We start from the raw sequence: 21,839 nt of genomic DNA on the forward strand, positions 1-21,839 counted from the left end.
TTCACCACCGAAACCACTGCCGAGTCCATAACATCCCAACTTGAAATTGCCTCAATCAGAATCCACCTTGAGTATTGTGTTCAATTCTGGTCGCCGCATCTCAAGAAAAATATAGTGGAATTGGAGAAGGTGCAGCGAAGGGCGACTAAAATGATGATGGGGATGGGATGACTTCCCTATGAAGAAAGACTAAGGAGGCTAGGGCTTTTCAGCTTGGCGAAGAGACGGCTGAGGGGAGACATGATAGAGGTATATAAAATAATTAGTGGAGTGGAACAGGTGGATGTGAAGCGTCTGTTCACGCTTTCCAAAAATACTAGGACTCGGGGGCATGCGATGAAACTACAGTGTAGTAAATTTAAAACAAATCGGAGAAAATGTTTCTTCACCCAACGCGTAATTAAACTCTGGAATTCGTTGCCGGAGAAAGTGGTGAAGGCAGTTAGCTTGGCAGAGTTTAAAAAGGGGTTAGACGGTTTCCTAAAGGACAAGTCCATAAACCGCTACTAAATGGACTTGGGAAAAATACACAAATCCGGGAATAACATGTTTAGAATGTTTGTACGTATGGGAAGCTTGCCACGTGCCCTTGGCCTGGATTGGCCGCTGTCGTGGACAGGATGCTGGGCTCAGTGGACCCTTGGTCTTTTCCCAGTGTGGCATTACTTATGTACTTATGTACTTATGCACAACAAAACCTTGCGTGATCACTTGAACTGTGTCTTGTTTTATAGACCACCAGGTAAATGGAACGAAGGCCAAACAAACTTCATGAACTTCATTTCAAACAGTTGTGTAACCAACTCCAATATACTAGTATTAGGAGACATCAACCTTCACCTAGAAGACCCAAACTCTATCAACGCACGAGAATGCAAGGATTTCCTCCAATTATGGGATCTCAAATGGCCACATATGCAAGCAACCCACGTCAAAGGGCACACACTCGACCTCATCTCACCCAAACTGTCAACAGACTAGAACCTAATAATAACAGATATTAAATGGACAGAAACACCATAGACTGATCACTACAAAATAAACTTATCCCTAAAATGGCGGAAGAAGGGTTCATACCATATACGAGAACACACAACCTACAGCACAAGAGGTCAAGTAGACTTGAAAACATTCTGGCAACAGATATACAATTACAAATGGACAGCACAAACGGACTCCACATACTACCTCATAGAATGGGATAAAAGATGCAGAAGCATACTAGACGAAATAGCATCCTTATGAACAAGAACCTCACATAGGCACAACTCGATACCATGGTTCAACGATAAACTGAAAAAGCAAAAAACACAATCCAGGAAACTCGAACGAGCATGGAAAAAAACAAAAGATGAACACACTCTCAACGCATGGAAGCAAACTCAAAGAAAATACAAATATGCAATAAGACAAGCCAAAAGGTCATACTATAAAACTAAAATAGGAACAGATTACAAAGACACGAAGAAACTATACCAACTTGTGAACAAATTACTAGACACCGCCTTGGTCACTACAACCAATACAGACATCCCATCTGCAGACAACCTTGCTAAATACTTCAATGAAAAAAATCGCAAACCTAGGCAAAACGCTACATCAGGACAATACCGATATCAAAAACTTCCTCAATGATCTGAACCTAACCCTTGGAGAATATCCAGCTGACCGAACCTGGTCAAACTTCGCTCTCCTCACCGTCAAAACAGTTACCCAGGCGATTATTAGTTTCTCCAACACTCACTGTAAACTGGATACCTGTCCCAGTTACCTAATAAAATCCGTCCCTGACCACTTCATAACAGACCTCACATCCCACCTAAACTACATGCTTCAGCAAGGCCTCTTCCCTAAGGAAAATGGCAACATCCTACTCACCCCAATACCAAAAGATACCAAGAAAAAAAACAAACGAAAACACTAACTACGGCCCAGTAGCATCAATCCCACTGGTAGTCAAACTGATAGAAAGCATGGTAACCAAACAACTTACTGATTATATAAACAAATTCTCAATATTACATGAATCACAATCAGGATTTCGCCCCTGCCACAGCACTGAAACAGTACTAATTACTCTCCTAGCCAAATTCAAACAGGAAACAGCATCAGGTAAAAGCATACTTCTCCTCCAATTCAACATGTCCAGTGCATTCGACATGGTAAACCATAATATATTACTAAGACTACCAGACTACTTCGGGATTGGTGGAAATATACTCAATTGGATCAAGGGTTTCCTAACCATTAGAACATATCAAGTGAAATCAAATTCAAACATATCATCACCGTGGAAAGCAGACTGTGGAGTACCTCAAGGATCACCACTATCACCGATCCTCTTCAACCTAATGATGACCCCACTAGCCAAGTCCTTATCCAACCAAGGCCTTAACCCTTTCATCTATGCTAACGATGTCACAATATACATTCCTTACAAACATGAACTGACAGAAATCACCAATGAAATCAAGCTCAGCTTGAACATCATGGACTCATGAGCAAATGCATTTTAGCTAAAACTCAATACAGAGAAAACACACTGTCTCATCCTCTCATCACAATACAGTGCGGACAACCCCACAAGTATAAGCACCCCAGAATATACCCTCCCTATCTCAGAAAACCTGAAAATCCTTGGCGTTACAATGGACCGTAATCTCACACTAGAGAGCCAAGTGAAATCCACAACTAAGAAAATGTTCCACTCAATGTGGAAACTCAAATGCGTGAAACCATTCTTCCCAAGGGAAACATTTCGCAACTTGATACAATCAATGGTACTAAGCCACGTAGACTACTGCAATGGAATTTATGCAGGATGCAAAGAACAAACCTTAAACTTCGGACTGCTCAAAACACGGCAGCCAGGCTTATCTTTGGAAAAACGCGATTTGAAAGCGTAAAACCCCTCCGTGAAAAACTGCACTGGCTCCCAATCAAAGAACGTATTGCTTTCAAAATCTGCACCCTGGTTCATAAAATTATCTTCGGTGAAGCTCTGGGATACATGACAAACCTCATAGACCTACCAACAAGAAACATATCCGGATCAACACGAACATATCTAAATCTCCACTACCCAAGCTGCAAAGGACTTAAATATAAATCAACATATGCATCCAGTTTTTCCTACATAAGCACACGACTATGGAACGCACTACCAAAAGCCGTGAAAACAACATATGACCACCTAAACTTCCGGAAATCTCTAAAAACTAACCTGTTTAAAAAGGCATACCCTACCGATCCAACTTAAATGTCTGAACTCTGCAACACAACGAAACCAAAGCACGTAATGGACATAACATAACTCTTCCGCTCTACAATTCCCTCATGTGTCTGTTCCACATGAACCTTATTTTACCACAACATCACTTTCTATTTGTTCATACTGGAGTTGGCGAACGCTTCTCCGGTACTATGTAAGCCACATTGAGCTTGCAAATAGGTGGGAAAATGTGGGATACAAATGTAACAAATAAATAAATAAATGTGTGAAATAATACTGATATTATATTTTTAGAATGATGAGGAGATCAGTATATTTTCTAAGTAGGCTGCACAACCGACAACATATCCCTGAAGAAGCCTGATAATTGGGTGAAACGGGACCCACTGTACTGATTTTTCAAGATAAGTGCAAGCTCATTTATTTTAATAACAATTTTTTGTGGTTTAAATGAAGATAATAAGAAAGTTAAATTAAAACTTTTTAAGGGTTTTTGGACCAGTGAATGAAATAAAAGCACATTATCGCTAAGTAGACAAACATACTAAAGTCATTAGCGGTGGTTTCTGAGGTCCTTTCCCTTAATTAAATAAAAAAATAGTTGTTGTACATTTTTGTCCACTGTTTTTTGGATTAGACCATTTTTGTGTTTTGTTCTTATGAATATTTATTTCCACCTAAGTTTATATTAGGGATGGGTGGGAGGAGGAAGGGTGTTTAGCATGGGGAAGAGAGGGGGAAGGAGAGCTTTGAGGGTTATATTATATCAATGATCACTATTTTGTTGTATTGCTTATGTACTGTACTGTTTTCAGTTTTGGAAGCACATGAGAATCAAAGCATATAAGTCGTGATTGTTGTGAGCTCTGATCAGTGAATAAATAAAATAACGGAAAAAATATATTGGGCACCCAAATGTACACTAGTTTTCAATAAGGGCATTTGGGGACCCAAGTGTCTATATAGAATAGGCATTCACCCGCATTACCAGGGTGTCTAAATGGAGGTGCCCTGTTGTAGAACTTCCCCCTATAGGCCCAATATTCATCTTATGGCAGTCAGCAATTTTTAAGCCACTTACAGCTTAGAGCTGAATTATCCAAGATATTTAATACCAGGCCATGTCTGGGCTCTAGCACTGAATACCTGGGTCACAGTGCAGTCGCCAGAGGTTAACCAAGCACTGGCTAATATTCAGATTGGTGCCCAGTTAGTTTGGCAGACAAAGGTAGGAAAATCTTTTTTCTGTCCTAACCTTATGCACTTAACAAGTTAGTGGACTAAATATCAATGATAACTGGTTAAATACCAGCTCTATCCAAGCTCTAACAGCCCCAGCACTAACTCAACAATGTTGTGGCAGTCAGAGCCCACATTCTGTGGCACTGCCCAGCCCGCTCAGTGTGTTATAAGTGAGCAGGATCTTTTCCTGTCTGCTTATACCATGCTGAATTTGAACAGTCTTAAGTTTGGGAGCCACCCATTTGTATGCTTAACTCAGCCTTGCTTGTCAGTGGAAAAAGCAATGTTGCTCACCTGTAACAGATGTGTTTCATAAACAGCAGGTTTGATAAGACATGCAATCCCTCCCACCTCTGAAACCAACCGAGACCACTGTGCACAGAAAGGGCTGCACATGCTCAGAATGTTATACTAATTCTGAGCTGCTGGAGAGCAGTTCTATACCTGTGCTATAGTATAACATCGCTGATATGAGTGTCTTATCAATCCTGCTATCTATGGAAAATTCTTATTACAGTTGACCAACATTGATGGAGACTGGTAGTTACAAAACTGCTTCCCAAGGAGAAGAGACAATAGATATTTGACAGTACATAAGCAACACTGGTTGTATCTTTACCCATTATCCAAGATGGGAGGAAACAGTACCAGAGGAAACCATTTGCTATGATATACTGCAAGGTCTGTCAGAAAAATGAAAGTAAACATAATCTTACATGAAACTGGCCATGCACAGGGGGTTGGTAGACTCCATTGAATGTGCACGTTTTGCTTGTGCCACATGCTGAGAAATTGAAGAGTTCCTTGATCACATTTTTGCACTCTTCCAGATTCCCTGTTCCATTCAGTGTAATATTCTGCGTAAGGTTGTAAGCAGCAGGTGCAGAGACACAGGGACTCTTGTAAATGGAAGCCAAGGAGAGGTTATGTTGATATCCTTGGGGGTAACAGGAGTGATTGATGAATTTAGAAGGATCTTTTCCCTATTAAACAACAACAAAACAAAAGTCTTTGGTAATGTTCAAAGCTTGCATACCAACATAATCTTCCCCTCTTTTTCTCTTACCCATACAGTGGCAGCCAAAATTGGCCAACACTACAGCATCTACTATTGTGGAGTTAAGAGTACCCCAGTAATTAGAACAGCAGGCTGGGAACTAGAAAAACCAGGGTTGGAATTGCTTCAAGTACAAACTAGTCTGTAAGCCCTCTGAACACAGGGAAATACCTACCATGCCAAATCTTCCAGTGTGAGGACCTTATGCTGAGTCACAGCTCTGCTTAATAAGCTGACGTTTTTTTTGTAGTAATATTTCTAGTGAAAGTTTTAAAGTATAATAACACTCAAACAATAGCTTAAAAACAAGAGCTTATAACCACTGCAATATATTCAACCATACCCCTCCCTCCCTCAATATCATAACCTTTAGTCTGATAGGCAGCTAGTCTGTTGTAGACATAAATCTTACATTATCCCTAGGCAATCAAAAGATGGTGCAGTCAGTCTTGGGCATAGGCGCCCCATATAAGAGGCTTGGGGAGGCCGAACTGTGACCTTCCTCTGGCTGCTGCCCCCCCAAACGCAGGGCTGGCGCAGTGCTGCAGGCAGCTCTTGGACCATCGGACGGTCCCTCCTTCCCGCCCTCAGCTCCACGACTGACAGCCCTCCTTTCCGTTCCTGCTCTCACCCCCCCCCCCCCGCGTTTAACCCTTTTACTTTCAGGCGCAGTGACAGCAGTGAAGAGGACAACACAGCGGGCTCACCTCCAGCTTCTCCCTTCCCTAACACAATGTCCCACCCTCACAGAAACAGGAAATACATCATCGCAGAAGGCGGGACACTGTGTGAGGGAAGGGAGAAGCTGGAGGCGAGGCGAGCCCGCTCTGTTGTCCTCTTCATTGCTGTCGCTGCGCCTGAAAGTAAAAGTTAAAAGCGCGGGGGGGGGGGGGAGGACAGGAAGGAACAGAAAGGAGGGCTGTCGGGGAGCTGAGAGAGGGCAGGGAGAATCGCTGGACATGGATGGGAGGGGAGGGGAGGGGGCGAGAAGAGATCGCTGGACAAGGAGGGGAGGGCAGGGGGAGAGAAGAGATCACTGGACATGGAGAGGAGGGGAGGGCAGGGGGAAAGAAGAGATCACTGGACATGAAGAGGAGGGGAGGGGGAGAGAAGAGATCGCTAGACAGGAGAGGAGGGGAGGGCAGGGGAGAGAGGAGACTTGTTGGACATGGATGGATGAATGTAGGGGGCAGGGGAGAGAGGAAATTTGCTTGGTATGGGTGGATGGAGGAGAGGGCAGGGGAGAATGGAGAGTTGTTGGACATGGATGGATGGAGGGGAGGGAAGTCAGGAAGGAGATGCACATGGATGGAGGGGAGGGAAGAGAGGAGAAATGCTGGACATGGATGGAGGGGAGGGAAGACAGAGGAAGTAGATGCACATGGATGGAGGGGAGGGGAGTGAGGAGAAATGCTGGATATGGATGGAGGGAAAATTGCTGAATTTAAGGGCTGGATCGGAACACTTTCAGGGCAGATGCTGAAACTGGAGAAAGGATAGGGACAGGGCTACATATGGTAGACAGGACGCATAAGGACACAGGAGGATGGTGGACATGGTGAGAGAAAAAATATCAAATGGAAAGAAGACACTGAATAAAACAGAAGACACTGGGACCAAAGCGAATAGAAAAACTAAATGAGCAGACCTCAAAGGTAGAAAAAAGTATTTTATTCAGAATTTATTAATTGGAATATGTCAGCTTTTGGAAATGTGCATCTGTGATATTTTGCATGTAAGTTTCAATTTTTCTAGTATTGCTGCATGCTGAGCCTGACTTCTTGAGGTAACTTTCCAGTTCAGTATTTTGCCTTCGTATCTGTTGTGCCATGTGTTTTTCATGTGTGATCAAGGTGCAGTATTCTGCTAACGAGTAGTATTTGTAGCCCTCTTTGTTTTTTGTTTTCACTAGGTTGTGTACTGGTGTTTTAGAGCCCAGTGTAATTACAGTGCTGCCTTTCCACGCATAAGGTTGTAGCTCGTCCTGTCCTTGGAATTAGTGCTGTTATGGTTTGGTAAAGTTATGAGTGTGTTTTTGCACAAGTTTGTGTATAGTGTTTTGCAGTGGAGAGATTGTGTGTTGGCCTTACTGAGGTGGCATCAAAACATCAGAAAGGGTGTAGAGCCTAAATCATGACACACTACCTCTTGAAGGATCTATATAAGGTTGTTAATAAAAGGAGCTCATTGTGAACACTATCCACCCTAAAACGGTGTTTTGTGGCTCTACATGAGAATTATGATATTATGATCCCTTGTTTCATATTGTTGATGGCCTACATTTTCCATATGAGTGGTATATTGGTGTATTAGGGTCTGCCCAGTGTAATATTTATGGTACAGTAAGGTTCTGAGTGTGTTTTTGCACAAATTTGTGCATACTGTTTTGCAGTTGAGCGATTGTGGTTAGTATATGCTTTGAGCAACCACTTTATTCTTTGTCATTTGATACATATCTAATATCTAAATTTAATAAAAGGTATTAATTGTGACTATTTTATTTTTACTTATTTTTTTTCTGTGTGTTGTCAGACAGTTATGGATGTAAGCTCCACCCCTGGCCCCACCCTAACCCTGCTCCCTTTAGCGTCCCCAAACAGTTGGGATCTCCATACAACATATTTGTCACACTGTTTATAAAATTGTATAATTTGTCCAGCTCAAATTGTTGTATCTTAGACATCTGGTATAAATAGTCCATCTTATAAACCACCTTCAATACTGAAGGTGGCAGTGGACTTTTCCAAGCAGATGCCAACGTAATGTTTCCAGCTACAAGCAGTACTGATGCCAGACGATGCACAGCTGGCTGAACCCCCAGTGGGTGAAAATGCAAGAGACAGAATTCCATTGATGCTGGATACTGTGTTCCTATAATTTGGGCTAGCAGATGGAGCATCTCAGTCCAATAAATCTTTATTTTAGGGCCGGACCACCAAATATGGAGCATGTCCCCTTTCTCAGAGCACCCCTCCAACAATGGTCCTCACCTTTATTATAAATTTTTGCTGTTCTGTGTGGGGTGTGTTAATAATAATGAACATGCTGCAGAAATATAATGAGAAACTGTTGAATAGTATACAGTTCCTATGGTCAGTGAAGTGCAAGGCAAAGAAAGAGAAATGAGTCACAAAACCTGTGAGAACAATGAGGGAGTCAAAGAATTAACCTTGAGAAGCAGCCTGGTGCAAAGCGGAGACAGGAGGCTGTGTAAAAGGGGGAGGGGAGAAAAGTCTGTGCTGGACAGAAAGAATGTGTTTGTAGATAAGGAATGAATGTGAGAACAAGCTTCAAAGAGAGAGGGTTGATGACGTGCACACATTGGGTGCAGTGTTAATATAAGTGTATTTAAACTGAGGGAGAGATAGGTATCTTAAGCAAAGCAAGAGCAAAGCTGAGCAAGCATATATCTCTGTATTACTGCTAAGCAAATATATCTCTGTATTATTGCTAAAAATATAAGCAGACTTTGCTTCCAGCAGGGTGTTCCCCCACTGCCTCTGTTCGACGGAGAACAGTTGAAAAAATAAAAATGTTTTGATTATTCTTTTTATAACAGGTGTCGGTTTCTTTGTTTACACACATATAGGGTGTAAATCAACAAATTGGCGACCGCGGCAGGACGCAGCTGCCGTCATTTGGATTAAGTTTTTGGATTTGTTATCGTGTGACTTTCTTTCCTATGATTTCCAGAAATGGCCAGCCTGGATTGAGTAGGTTATAGACTGTCAGTCAGCTGAACCGTGAGTATATCTTGAAGCAAAGTCTTTTGAAAAATTGCTTCTTTATTTTTATTCTTGTATCTTTCATTATTTATATTATTGTTTGCTGTGTATTTTGCTAGCTTAGGCATTGTTTGTTATTATATCATGAGACCTTTTCAGTCTAAGAACGAACCTTCCCCTAAACCCGCTGCAGAGGGTCAGGGAGAAACATCTATCACTCCTTATGTTTTGTATGTAGATAGCGAAAGAATTGCTCACCCCTTGTGCATGTTAAGGATACTTTTCCCTTTGAGGCACCCGTTATTCAAAAGGTCTGTGAGAAATGGGCAGGATATGCAACTAAAGACCCATTCCTGGCATGGCCAGGCACGGGTTCTTTTGCTCGTCCCCAAATATTGTCAGTTCAAAAGTACATTCAACAGCACAAAAAGGGTAAATCCCTTCAGAAACATCTGCATGTCCTTAATTCCTTTATGGTAACAGCAGATTTGTTTCACTCTGATAAAATGAAAATAGATACACAAGCACGTGAAACCGCACGCATGCAGGCAAACGAGGACAGCCATAAGCTGCCCCCACCTTATCAAACTTCGCTGACTACACATCTTTTCTATCCCTTTACATGAGGATTCTCATGATCTTACCTCCTTTGTTTTTCAAAACCAAGCATACCGCTGGACACGTATGCCTCAGGGTTTTACTGATAGCCCTACTGTCTTTTCAAAACAGCTCATATCTGATCTCACTGACTTCATTTCACTTTTACCTTCAAATGTTTCCCTGTTTGTCTATGTTGATGACATTTTATTATCTGCGCCAACTCGAGAATTGTGTATCAAATATACACTTGATCTTTTTCTTTTACTGTATTCTCTCGGGTATAAGTGCAACAGATCTAAATGTCAGTTAGCCTCTCCAGTAGTTACTTTCCTCGGTCAACAAATTGGCAAAGATAGACACATGTTAGACAAAGAATTGTTAACTAATGTACAGGCTGTCACAATGCCCACTTGTCTCAAATCCCTAAGATCCATTCTTGGTTTACTAAACTATTGCAGACATTGGATACCAAATTATTCAGCACAAATTATGCCTCTTTACTCTTATCTCCAAGTACCTGCCGGTTCCTGTTCACATACACCAATTGTTCTTACCCCTGAACACCAATCTCTGTTATCCTCCATCATTGCTACTATTTCTGCTTGTGATCCCTTATCCACTGTTGATCCATCTCAGCCCGTGCATGTCTGGGTTACTGACCATACAAATACTTGGGCTGCTTTTATCAATCAAGAAAATGATCTGACTTTCCCAGTATGCTTTTTGTCAGGGACTTTCTCAGCAGTTGAAAGGGGGTTTCCTCCCTTTTCCAAACATCTAGTTGCGGTTTGTGCTGCAATTTCCAAATGGAGATCTATTATGCCACATTCATCTATCATTCTTCACACTCAACATTCAGTTCATCATATGATGTCTGCTAGTCAGGCCGCACTCACTAGTACCCAGTATGGAAAATATCAGGCTATTTTACTAGGTCAAGATATTACTACAAAACCAGTAATAGAGCAACAGTCAAAACAATTAGCATTGTTGTTTCCCCCCTCAGTACTGTTAACTCATCCCGACTCTAAGCCACCGTGGCTCACTTTACAGTTTACCCCGGTGGAGGGAGGATTTATATGGTTTACAGATGGTGCCAGTCATGAAGGTATTTCTGCACTTGCAGCATTACAAGTCAACACTGATTTAAAAATAATACAGAAACACCAACTATTGTGCCCACATCAGCACACAGCACAGCATGCAGAATTACTAGCAGTTATAACCGCCATACAACACACGCCGCGGCAAACGTCAGCTACAATATATTCTGACAGTTCTTATGTTATTAGCTCATTGCAGTACCATCTCCTGAAATGGCAACGTAGAGGTTTTATTACATCTAATGGTAAAACTTTACAGCACCTCCGTTATTGGGAATTGCTTTTTGATTTACTTCAGGCTCGTGAGGCTTTAGGGGTTAAGACAGCTTTTATTTGGGTCCCTGCACATACAGGTGCTAACAGTTTTGAAGCCCGTGGTAATCAGCTTGCTGATACAGCGGCTATGGAAGTTGTTAGTTCTCAGGCTATTCCCTTATGCATGGTTGTTACACGCACTGGTAAAAGTACTGCCCAGACTATTTTACCCCCCACACCATTGGAGCAAGCAATCTGGAAAAATACAGGGTGTATCTCTACTTCTACCGGATGGATACATCCTTCCGGAAAAGTCTGTTTGTCCACAGCTGAAGCTATTACTAAACTTACTGCAATACACAGTGAGCACCATGACTCTATTTCAGCTTTGGTTGATTCTTTATCTTTACTGTATTGGAACCCCAATCTTAGAGAATTGGTGGAATCTATTGTTAAAACATGTCTTTCTTGTGCTGTGACCATTCCCCGTAGAGGTCCAGCCATACCCACGGGATGTTTGCCTACTCCAACAGGACCAGGTATTGAATGGCATATTGACTTTACTGATATGATTCACCCCATCCAAGGTAAACACTATATCCTTTTATGGGTCGATGCTTTCTCAAGATGGGTGGAAGCATTTCCCTGTACTAAGGAGACAGCTCATGTGGTTGTACAATCTTTAATTCGACATATCATGCCAGCACATGGTTGTCCACATAAAATTGTTTCAGATAATGGTTCACATTTTAACAATGTACTTATGCAGGAATTGCAGACTATCTTGAATATTACTCACCGCAAGGTGTCAGTATATAGCCCGACCTCTAATGGTCTGGTTGAGCGATACAATGGTATACTGAAAACTAAATTGAGAACATTGTTGCATGACTTGGAGTCTGTGGCTCCACATAATAAGTACAATTGGTATGATCTACTTCCAGTGGCTCTAATGTCTATACGTAGCTTGCCACTGAGTAAATTAAAAATTTCACCTTTTCAATTACAAACAGGCAGACATATGAGAACGCCTGTTGTTACTCCGTTGCATACGCCTCAAGTCTACTGGCAGCAATTGCAACCTGTTATGGAACTGGTTCAGTCTTTAGCTAACCCAACTCAGAAACAGTCTCGTAGGGACAGAGGTGATGATCTCTCTCTTTCCTTTTCCATAGGACAGCAGGTCTTAAGAAAAAACTTCACTCACAAAACCTGGAAGGATCCAGTTTATGTGGGACCATTCACTATCACTGATTTAACTCGCACAGCAGCAAAATTGTCAGACCATACCACCTGGATACATCTATCTGATTTACGCAAGGCTCCTGATCCAGGACCACCTGAGCAAATAGAAACCACCATTGTACTCCCAGAAGGCATTAACAACATCATCAGTGCAGAAGAATTATGAAGGTTTTTGTAATCTGTCTGCTGGTAGGACTTACTTATGGACTCAATACATATGTTGAAAGAATTCAACATGCCTTAAAGACTCTTAATCTGACTAACTGTATTGTTTGCACTCCACTTGTCACTTCTGTAACTACCATTCCAGCACATGTTCACCCTTATTCTATGATTAAGTTGCAAGGTATTCATAACTGTTTCAGTAATGGTACCTGCTATTTGGGTCAGGGTCATGAGCACAGGCAATATTGGATCAATGTTACTGGTCAACGCCTGCCTTCTTTATTTGCTCATACTATTCCTGCACTAAACTATTGGTGTCTGATAAATTCTAGTTCATTTCAGGGTGAGAAACCTAATGTTTTATGTAATTATACTTATGACATACAATCCCGGAATTGGACTGTGTTACAGGGATCCTATGTCATAAATCAGACTGCAACGTCTATGGCCTGTGCTAACAAAACAACTTGTAACAGGACACTGACAACCTCTTATGTGACCTCTACTAACCTTACTCTCACAAATTTGACTTTCTTCTTTTCATTATGTCAATTTAATGCCTCTTCCATGCAAACCATTACTGCTGTGCCTACTGCTTGTTCTTCAGTTAAGGAACCAAATAATCCTATTTTTCCTTTTTCTCAAACATATGCTTTATATCATAACCTAACTTCTCTACAGTCTTTACGGTTAGGGGATTATTTGTTATGTGATAATATCCTGTACACTTATCTTCCATCATGTTATAAGTTCTGCACTCTTGTTCAACTAAATTTATTTGATTTGATCATTCCATTAAATGCCACATCACATGGTTCTAATAGTCAGAAACGACGTAAAAGAGATGTTTCCAGTACCTCCTTTAGTGCTTTAACAGGAGATGATCAAGCTTTACAATTAGCATTAGATTATATTAACAGTACCTATCCTATGACCAAGAAACGTCTAGATGCCTTGTCAGCCACTGGATGGATTCCATTTGCAGGATCTGCCATTGCAGCTGAAATGGGTATGTCAATTAGACGCTTACAATCACTATTACATGTTGTAACACATGAATTAGACATAGCTATAACAGCAATTCAAGAGGAAATTGATGATACAGCGAGATATGCAATGCACACACGCATGGCAGTTGATTTTATGTTAGCCCAATCTGGAGGAGTATGCGGCATAGTGAATGATACATCATGTTGTTCAGTTATTAGAAATCAATCAATAATTGTTAAAAATGCAATGCAGCGCATTCTTTCTCTAGCAAGAATTCAAGTAAGTGATTATGAAGGGATATTGGACACGTCATGGTGGGATACCATAAAAAATTGGTTTGGAGGATTAGGTCCATGGTTAAGAGGGATTGTGACTGGATGTATTGTTTTCATATGTGTTGCAGGACTCTTATTATGTTGTTTGCCTTGTTTACTTAGTTGCTGGAGACGAACATGTCAAGATTCATTGAAAATGACCATGGTAACTCAGATACAAAATATAATGCCTGACACCAGTGACTATGAACCAAACTGTCCTGGGTTACTGATGACTCCCGAAAGTTCTGTGGTTTGATAGAAAATGTTTGTCATTGCCATGACGGCCTGAGGTGTTACCTATTTATAGGATGATGCCCAGTCTAACAGTGATGAAAACTATAACCATGAAATTTTTGGTGAACCTTGCTCTACAAGGTTCAAGGGAGGATTTGTTAATAATAATGAACATGCTGCAGAAATATAATGAGAAACTGTTGAATAGTATACAGTTCCTATGGTCAGTGAAGTGCAAGGCAAAGAAAGAGAAATGAGTCACAAAACCTGTGAGAACAATGAGGGAGTCATAGAATTAACCTTGAGAAGCAGCCTGGTGCAAAGCGGAGACAGGAGGCTGTGTAAAAGGGGGAGGGGAGAAAAGTCTGTGCTGGACAGAAAGAATGTGTTTGTAGATAAGGAATGAATGTGAGAACAAGCTTCAAAGAGAGAGGGTTGATGACGTGCACACATTGGGTGCAGTGTTAATATAAGTGTATTTAAACTGAGGGAGAGATAGGTATCTTAAGCAAAGCAAAGCAAGAGCAAAGCTGAGCAAGCATATATCTCTGTATTACTGCTAAGCAAATATATCTCTGTATTATTGCTAAAAATATAAGCAGACTTTGCTTCCAGCAGGGTGTTCCCCCGCTGCCTCTGTTCGACGGAGAACAGTTGAAAAAATAAAAATGTTTTGATTATTCTTTTTATAACAGGTGTCAGTTTCTTTGTTTACACACATATAGGGTGTAAATCAACAGGTGAAGTACCAGCGATACAGCATTTTATACCCATTTTCTATCAACGCGCTCGAAACAGAGACCCGTAACATGTACCCAAAGGCCTTTTCCCAATTTTTCAATTCATAAGTAGTTCCTAGATCCTGTTCCCATCTCTCAGTATATCTTAAAATAGAAGTATGTTGAGTTAACAAAGCAGCATATAATCTCGAGGTGCAGTCCTTGGAATTTCCACCCTGAAGCGCACACTCTAATGCAGTATCTTCTAAGGGTAGTTCATCTTTAGCTCTGCGGTATAAGTAGTCCCATATTTGCCTATAATAAAACATATGATGGGTTAGTAAATTATAGTCCTCTTGGAGATCAATAAACGATATCACTTGCCTCTCCTCCCAAATCTGCCCCAATTGTATGAGACCCTTCCGTTCCCAGAATTTATAGACTGCATCCTCTGTTCCAAGAGGGATACCTGGGGCAGCCCGTATTGCCATCTGTCGGAAGTATGTCCTTTCATGGAAAAGTGTCTGGCATATACTATACCAGGTTTGTAGCAGAAAATGTATAGCCATGGGGGCTTTCTTAATAAATGTAAGAATTTGACGGCGAGGCAACCACAGTATGGAACCCAATTGATTCGTGCCCAGCCAATGCTTCTCAATTTGTAGCCAAGCCTTAGTGCTATCAGCGACCCACTCTGCTAGTAAACATAATTGAGCTGCTTGGAAATATAAAAGAAAGTTTGGGCCTCCCATGCCACCTCGATGAAGAACCTCTGCTCGTACTCACAGTGGTTTATGCCTCCAAATGTATGCAAAAACTTTACGATTAAGTTGGCGAAAAAAATGTTTGGGTATCGGCAATAACAATGCCAAAAATAAATATAGCAACTTCGGCAGAATCATCATTTTTATAGCCGATATTTTGCCCAACCACGAGAGTTCTAAACCCTCCCATTTATCTAATTCAAGGAACAATTCTCTAATCCTAGAGGGGAAGTTGGTCTGCAAAGTGGGCGTGACATTAATTCCAAGATAGCGAAGAGACTGCTTGCACCATTGAAAAGAGTATAACTGTTGCAAAGAGGTTATCATGCCCGGTGGTATACGGAGGCCCAGGGCCTCAGACTTAGCCATATTAACCTGAAAACCCGAAACCCTCCCATAACTTTGAAGGGACTGCACCACTGCCTGTAATGAACATGTGGGCTCTGTCAAGGTTAACATCAGCAAATAGCATTAACTTGTGGGAGTAACTAGCGAGGTAATTAAATTTGCTGATGACACAAAGTTATTCAAAGTCGTTAAATCGCGACAGGATTGTGAAAAATTACAAGAGGACCTTACGAGACTGGGAGACTGGGCGGCTAAATGGCAGATGATGTTTAATGTGAGCAAGTGCAAGGTGATGCATGTGGGAAAAAAGAACCCGAATTATAGCTACGTCATGCAAGGTTCCACATTAGGAGTTACGGACCAAGAAAGGGATCTGGGTGTTGTCGTCGATAACACACTGAAACCTTCTGCTCAGTGTGCTGCTGCGGCTAAGAAAGCGAATAGAATGTTGGGTATTATTAGGAAAGGTATGGAAAACAGGTGTGAGGATGTTATAATGCCGTTGTATCGCTCCATGGTGCGACCGCACCTTGAGTATTGTGTTCAATTCTGGTCGCCGCATCTCAAGAAAGATATAGTAGAATTGGAAAAAGGTGCAGCGAAGGGCGACTAAAATGATAGCGGGGATGGGACGACTTCCCTATGAAGAAAGACTAAGGAGGCTACGGCTATACAGCTTGGAGAAGAGACGGCTGAGGGGAGACATGATAGAGGTATATAAAATAATGAGTGGAGTGGAACAGGTGGATGTGAAGCGTCTGTTCACGCTTTCCAAAAATACTAGGACTAGGGTGCATGCGATGAAACTACAGTGTAGTAAATTTAAAACAAATCGGAGAAAATGTTTCTTCACCCAACGTGTAATTAAACTCTGGAATTCGTTGCCGGAGAAAGTGGTGAAGGCGGTTAGCTTAGCAGAGTTTAAAAAGGGGTTGGACGGTTTCCTAAAGGACAAGTCCATAAACCGCTACTAAACGGACTTGGAAAAATCCAAAATTCCAGGAATAACATGTATAGAATGTTTGTACGTTTGGGAAGCTTGCCAGGTGCCCTTGGCCTGGATTGGCCGCTGTCGTGGACAGGATGCTGGGCTCGATGGACCCTTGGTCTTTTTCCAGTATGGCATTACTTATGTACTTATGTGTACCTGGGTGTGCTCGAAGTGCCTGAGCCAAAGGCTCAATGGTAAATGCAAACAACAAAGGGGACAGTGCACACCCCTGATGAGTTCCCCAACCTAGAAGGAAAGGAGTAGAATAAGAGCCATTAACCTGTACAGAAGTCATCGGGAGAGTGTATAGTAGCTTGAGCCAGGAGAAGAATCGCCCAGCAATTTCCAAGCGCTCCAGAACAGAAAACATGAAGGGCCAATACACTCGGTCAGACGCCTTCTCAGCATCTAGGGAGAGAATCAGTGTAGGTTGCCTTGTATCATTCGCCTCCTGAATTCGATGGAGTGCTCTCCTGATATTATCAAATGCTTGGCGTCCCAAAATGAAACCAGCTTGGTCTAATGGACTAAATGTGGCATTACCCTCTGCAGTCTTTTAGCTAGGATTTTCGTAAACAATTTATAATCTGAGCCCAATAGTGAGATTGAGCGGTAAGAGTCACATTGCTGAGAATCTTTTCCAGGCTTCAACAGGACTGTGATGTATGCCAAGCGCAAAGAATATGGAACTCTGGATGGTCTCCCAATTAACTGAAGGCCCGGACCAACAAGGGGGCAAGTAGCTTACGGTAGGTAGCATTTGTAAAATTTATTCGTAAACCCATCTGGCCCTGGTGCCTTCCCAATTGGTAAATCTTGTATGGCCCACAGAACCTCATCTAAAGTGACAGGGGCTGATAGGGCCTCCTCCTATGAATTAGATATTTTTGGGAGCGTTATCTCATCTAGATAGTCTTGAATCCCTAAAGTCGTAGGGAACTCATCGGGGCAATACAATGTTCCATAAAAATCCATAAAAGCTAGTCAAATCTCTTCAGGCTGCATACATCTCTTCCCAACTTTATCCATTACCAAGTAAATATATCTGCTAGTGAAGTGCTTTTTTAATTTATATGCCAAGAGTCGGGATGATTTATTTCCAAACTCAAAATGAGTTTGCCTAACCCGCTGCAAGTGTTCTGCTATCTATGCTAGCTGGAGATCATGGAGCTCTAATTGTATAGCATGAATACGATCCCCAGACTGAGGGGCGTTCGGTTGTTGTTGACCCTGAGTGGTAAGGATAGAAAGTTTGGTGTGTAATTCTTGAGATCGAGTTCTTGCTTCTCGTCTTTTTTTTTTTTTAATAAATTATATATTTTTAAATTTTCACATTAGAAGTGTCATCTTTTTTACATACATTTTTTGTGTTTTTGTTTTATTTTTAAGTTCCTCATGCACAATACATTCACAGAAATAAAAGAATATCATAGCACTCACATCAAACCATTGGTGATACAAATTCAACAAAGCATTTAGCAACAGTCTTGGATTGATAATGCAAAATTCAACAAAGCATTTAGCAACAGTCTTGTAGGTGAAATGCATTCCACATCAAGTATCTTTTGTATTTTAATCCCCACTTCCTATACTCATGCAGTCAACTCATCACTGATGTACATCTCAGCTCAACATTCATACTCCACGCACCCTTCTACCCGTGCCCCTCCTGCCCTCTTCCCCTCCTGCTTCCGCGAAGCCTTATCCAAGTATGTTTAAGCAAGAGGCCCACAGGTAGGCATATTGTCGATTGGTCAATTTGGGGGAGCCCCGATAGATCTGCGTCTCATATTTGCCCTCTTCCCTCATTTTTACCTTCCATGCTTCTCCAGGTACCAGCTCCGAGGATACCCAGAAGTGCAATACAGTTTTCCGGACTAACAGCAGGGAGATATACACAAATCGACGGTGAGGATATCGGAGACCCTGTGCCACCAGTAAAGACTGGTCCCCCAACAATAGGGTTGCAAACTCCCACTCCAATTGTCGCTGTAACACCAAACTAAGTATCTGAAACGCCTCATTCCATAACCTCATGCCATAGTGTCAGAGCCAAGCATTCCAGAAAAGAATGGATAAATGTTCCCCTCCCCACCCTACATTTATTGCATCTATCATCTGTCCATAGTCCGATGGTTACCCCCTTAGCCCTAGAAATGTATGCTCTATGGAGAATTTTGAATTGGGTCTCTTGCAGATCTGCTGCCTTAACCATCCTATAAAGGGTGGTGAAGAGCTGCCCAAACTCTTGCTCCGTATATCTAGTACCCACCTCCTGATTCCAGCGGTCTACCACCCCCTCCAATCCCCCCTTCTGTCCATTCACTGTTAAAATCTTATACCATATTTAATATGGGATAACTGTTAGCCTTGGTGGGAACACGTAACAAGATTTTATCTAAAGGGTCCCATATACATTTGTTCCCATGTTGCGCCTTGATAGAAGACCAGTAATGCCTGACCTGCAAGTATTGCAGTAGGTTAGTATGCGGGATGTCCCACTGTTTTTTAACTTGGTCAAAAGTCATGAACCCCTCCGTCCCTTCTTCAACCAATTGTCCCACTATCCTGCATCCTAAGTACCCCATTTGGAGAAAACAGAAAATCCCATGCCCGCTGGAAATGCCACATTGCCCATCATACTCAAGTATGGGGAGGTGTCTGGGGAGCATTGCTGCTGCCCTCTCCACCACAGCCAGGCTTTCCGCATAGGTCTTAGAAAATCCAATTTGCGGGATAGTCGAGGGTCAGTGCTTGAGCCCATATGCAGTAGATTAAGAAAAGTCCATGGGTGACTCCGAGTCCAGTCTCCCAGTCCCTCACTCGATAGAAAACGAGCGCTCTCCCCCATTCCCTCGTAAATAAAGCGCACCAACGCTGCTACGTTATACCGGCGGAGATCTGGCAACCCTAATCCCCTGCCAGTTTTATTACGTGATAATTTAGAAAACCCTATCCTTGCTCCCTTCCCCTGCCAGATGAAGGACAGAACAGTGGACTGGAACAAGCGTTCTTCCCGTCTAAGGACCCATATCGGTGCCGCTTGCAGCGGGTATAAAATCTTGGGTAATAGCACTATTTTTACTAAGGCTATCCTATCCATCAGCGAGAGGGGCAAGTCTTTCCATCTATCACACAAGCTCTTAATTCTTTCCAAGACGTCTACCACATTCCACCTATAAAATATGGATCGGTTAGTGCTGAGGAAGATGCCCAAGTATCTCATTGCCCCTCCCACCGGCTGTATAGGAAGTCCCGCCATCCCCTGAGCCCCCTGTACATCCGACATGGGTAACAACTCTGATTTGGAGTCGTTAACCTTTAACCCCAATATGTCCCCAAATTCCCAGACTATAAAAGTACCCGCTCTAAATCACGAGGTGCATTAGCCACGTACAGTGGTGGAAATAAGTATTTGATCCCTTGCTGATTTTGTAAGTTTGCCCACTGACAAAGACATGAGCAGCCCATAATTGAAGGGTAGGTTATTGGTAACAGTGAGAGATAGCACATCACAAATTAATCCGGAAAATCACATTGTGGAAAGTATATGAATTTATTTGCATTCTGCAGAGGGAAATAAGTATTTAATCCCTCTGGCAAACAGACCTAATACTTGGTGGCAAAACCCTTGTTGGCAAGCACAGCGGTCAGACGTCTTCTGTAGTTGATGATGAGGTTTGCACACATGTCAGGAGGAATTTTGGTCCACTCCTCTTTGCAGATCATCTCTAAATCAACTCGCAGCTTCAGCTCCTCCATAAGTTTCAATGGGATTAAGGTCTGGTGACTGGCTAGGCCACTCCAGACCCTAATGTGCTTCTTCCTGAGCCACTCCTTTGTTGCCTTGGCTGTATGTTTTGGGTCATTGTCGTGCTGGAAGACCCAGCCACGACCCATTTTTAAGGCCCTGGCGGAGGGAAGGAGGTTGTCACTCAGAATTGTACGGTACATGGCCCCATCAATTCTCCCATTGATGCGGTGAAGTAGTCCTGTGCCCTTAGCAGAGAACACCCCCAAAACATAACATTTCCACCTCCATGCTTGACAGTGGGGACGGTGTTCTTTGGGTCATAGGCAGCATTTCTCTTCCTCCAAACACGGCGAGTTGAGTTCATGCCAAAGAGCTCAATTTTTGTCTCATCTGACCACAGCACCTTCTCCCAATCACTCCGCGGCATCATCCAGGTGTTCACTGGCAAACTTCAGACGGGCCGTCACATGTGCCTTCCGGAGCAGGGGGACCTTGCGGGCACTGCAGGATTGCAATCCGTTATGTCGTAATGTGTTACCAATGGTTTTCGTGGTGACAGTGGTCCCAGCTGCCTTGAGATCATTGACAAGTTCCCCCCTTGTAGTTGTAGGCTGATTTCTAACCTTCCTCATGATCAAGGATACCCCACGAGGTGAGATTTTGCGTGGAGCCCCAGATCTTTGTCGATTGACAGTCATTTTGTACTTCTTCCATTTTCTTACTATGGCACCAACAGTTGTCTCCTTCTCGCCCAGCGTCTTACTGATGGTTTTGTAGCCCATTCCAGCCTTGTGCAGGTGTATGATCTTGTCCCTGACATCCTTAGACAGCTCCTTGCTCTTGGCCATTTTGTAGAGGTTAGAGTCTGACTGATTCACTGAGTCTGTGGACAGGTGTCTTTCATACAGGTGACCATTGCCGACAGCTGTCTGTCATGCAGGTAACGAGTTGATTTGGAGCATCTACCTGGTCTGTAGGGGCCAGATCTCTTACTGGTTGGTGGGGGATCAAATACTTATTTCCCTCTGCAGAATGCAAATAAATTCATATACTTTCCACAATGTGATTTTCCGGATTTAATTTGTGATGTGCTATCTC

The 21,839-nt window shown here is 42.4% G+C and overlaps 1 protein-coding gene across 2 annotated transcripts in view; it reads right to left on the minus strand.

The window, feature by feature from the left end:
* The window catches only part of LOC115472397 (ectonucleoside triphosphate diphosphohydrolase 8-like), a 280,150-nt gene that overhangs the window by 74,809 nt on the left and 183,502 nt on the right, over positions 1 to 21,839 (minus strand). For both annotated transcript variants that reach the window (XM_030206669.1, XM_030206670.1), the window contains one exon: positions 5,191 to 5,457. In XM_030206669.1, coding sequence (XP_030062529.1) covers positions 5,191 to 5,457 — 267 coding nt within the window. The remainder of the gene's footprint in view (positions 1 to 5,190; positions 5,458 to 21,839) is intronic.

This window comes from Microcaecilia unicolor, chromosome 6 (genome assembly GCF_901765095.1).
Source record: "Microcaecilia unicolor chromosome 6, aMicUni1.1, whole genome shotgun sequence".
Lineage (NCBI taxonomy): Eukaryota > Metazoa > Chordata > Amphibia > Gymnophiona > Siphonopidae > Microcaecilia > Microcaecilia unicolor.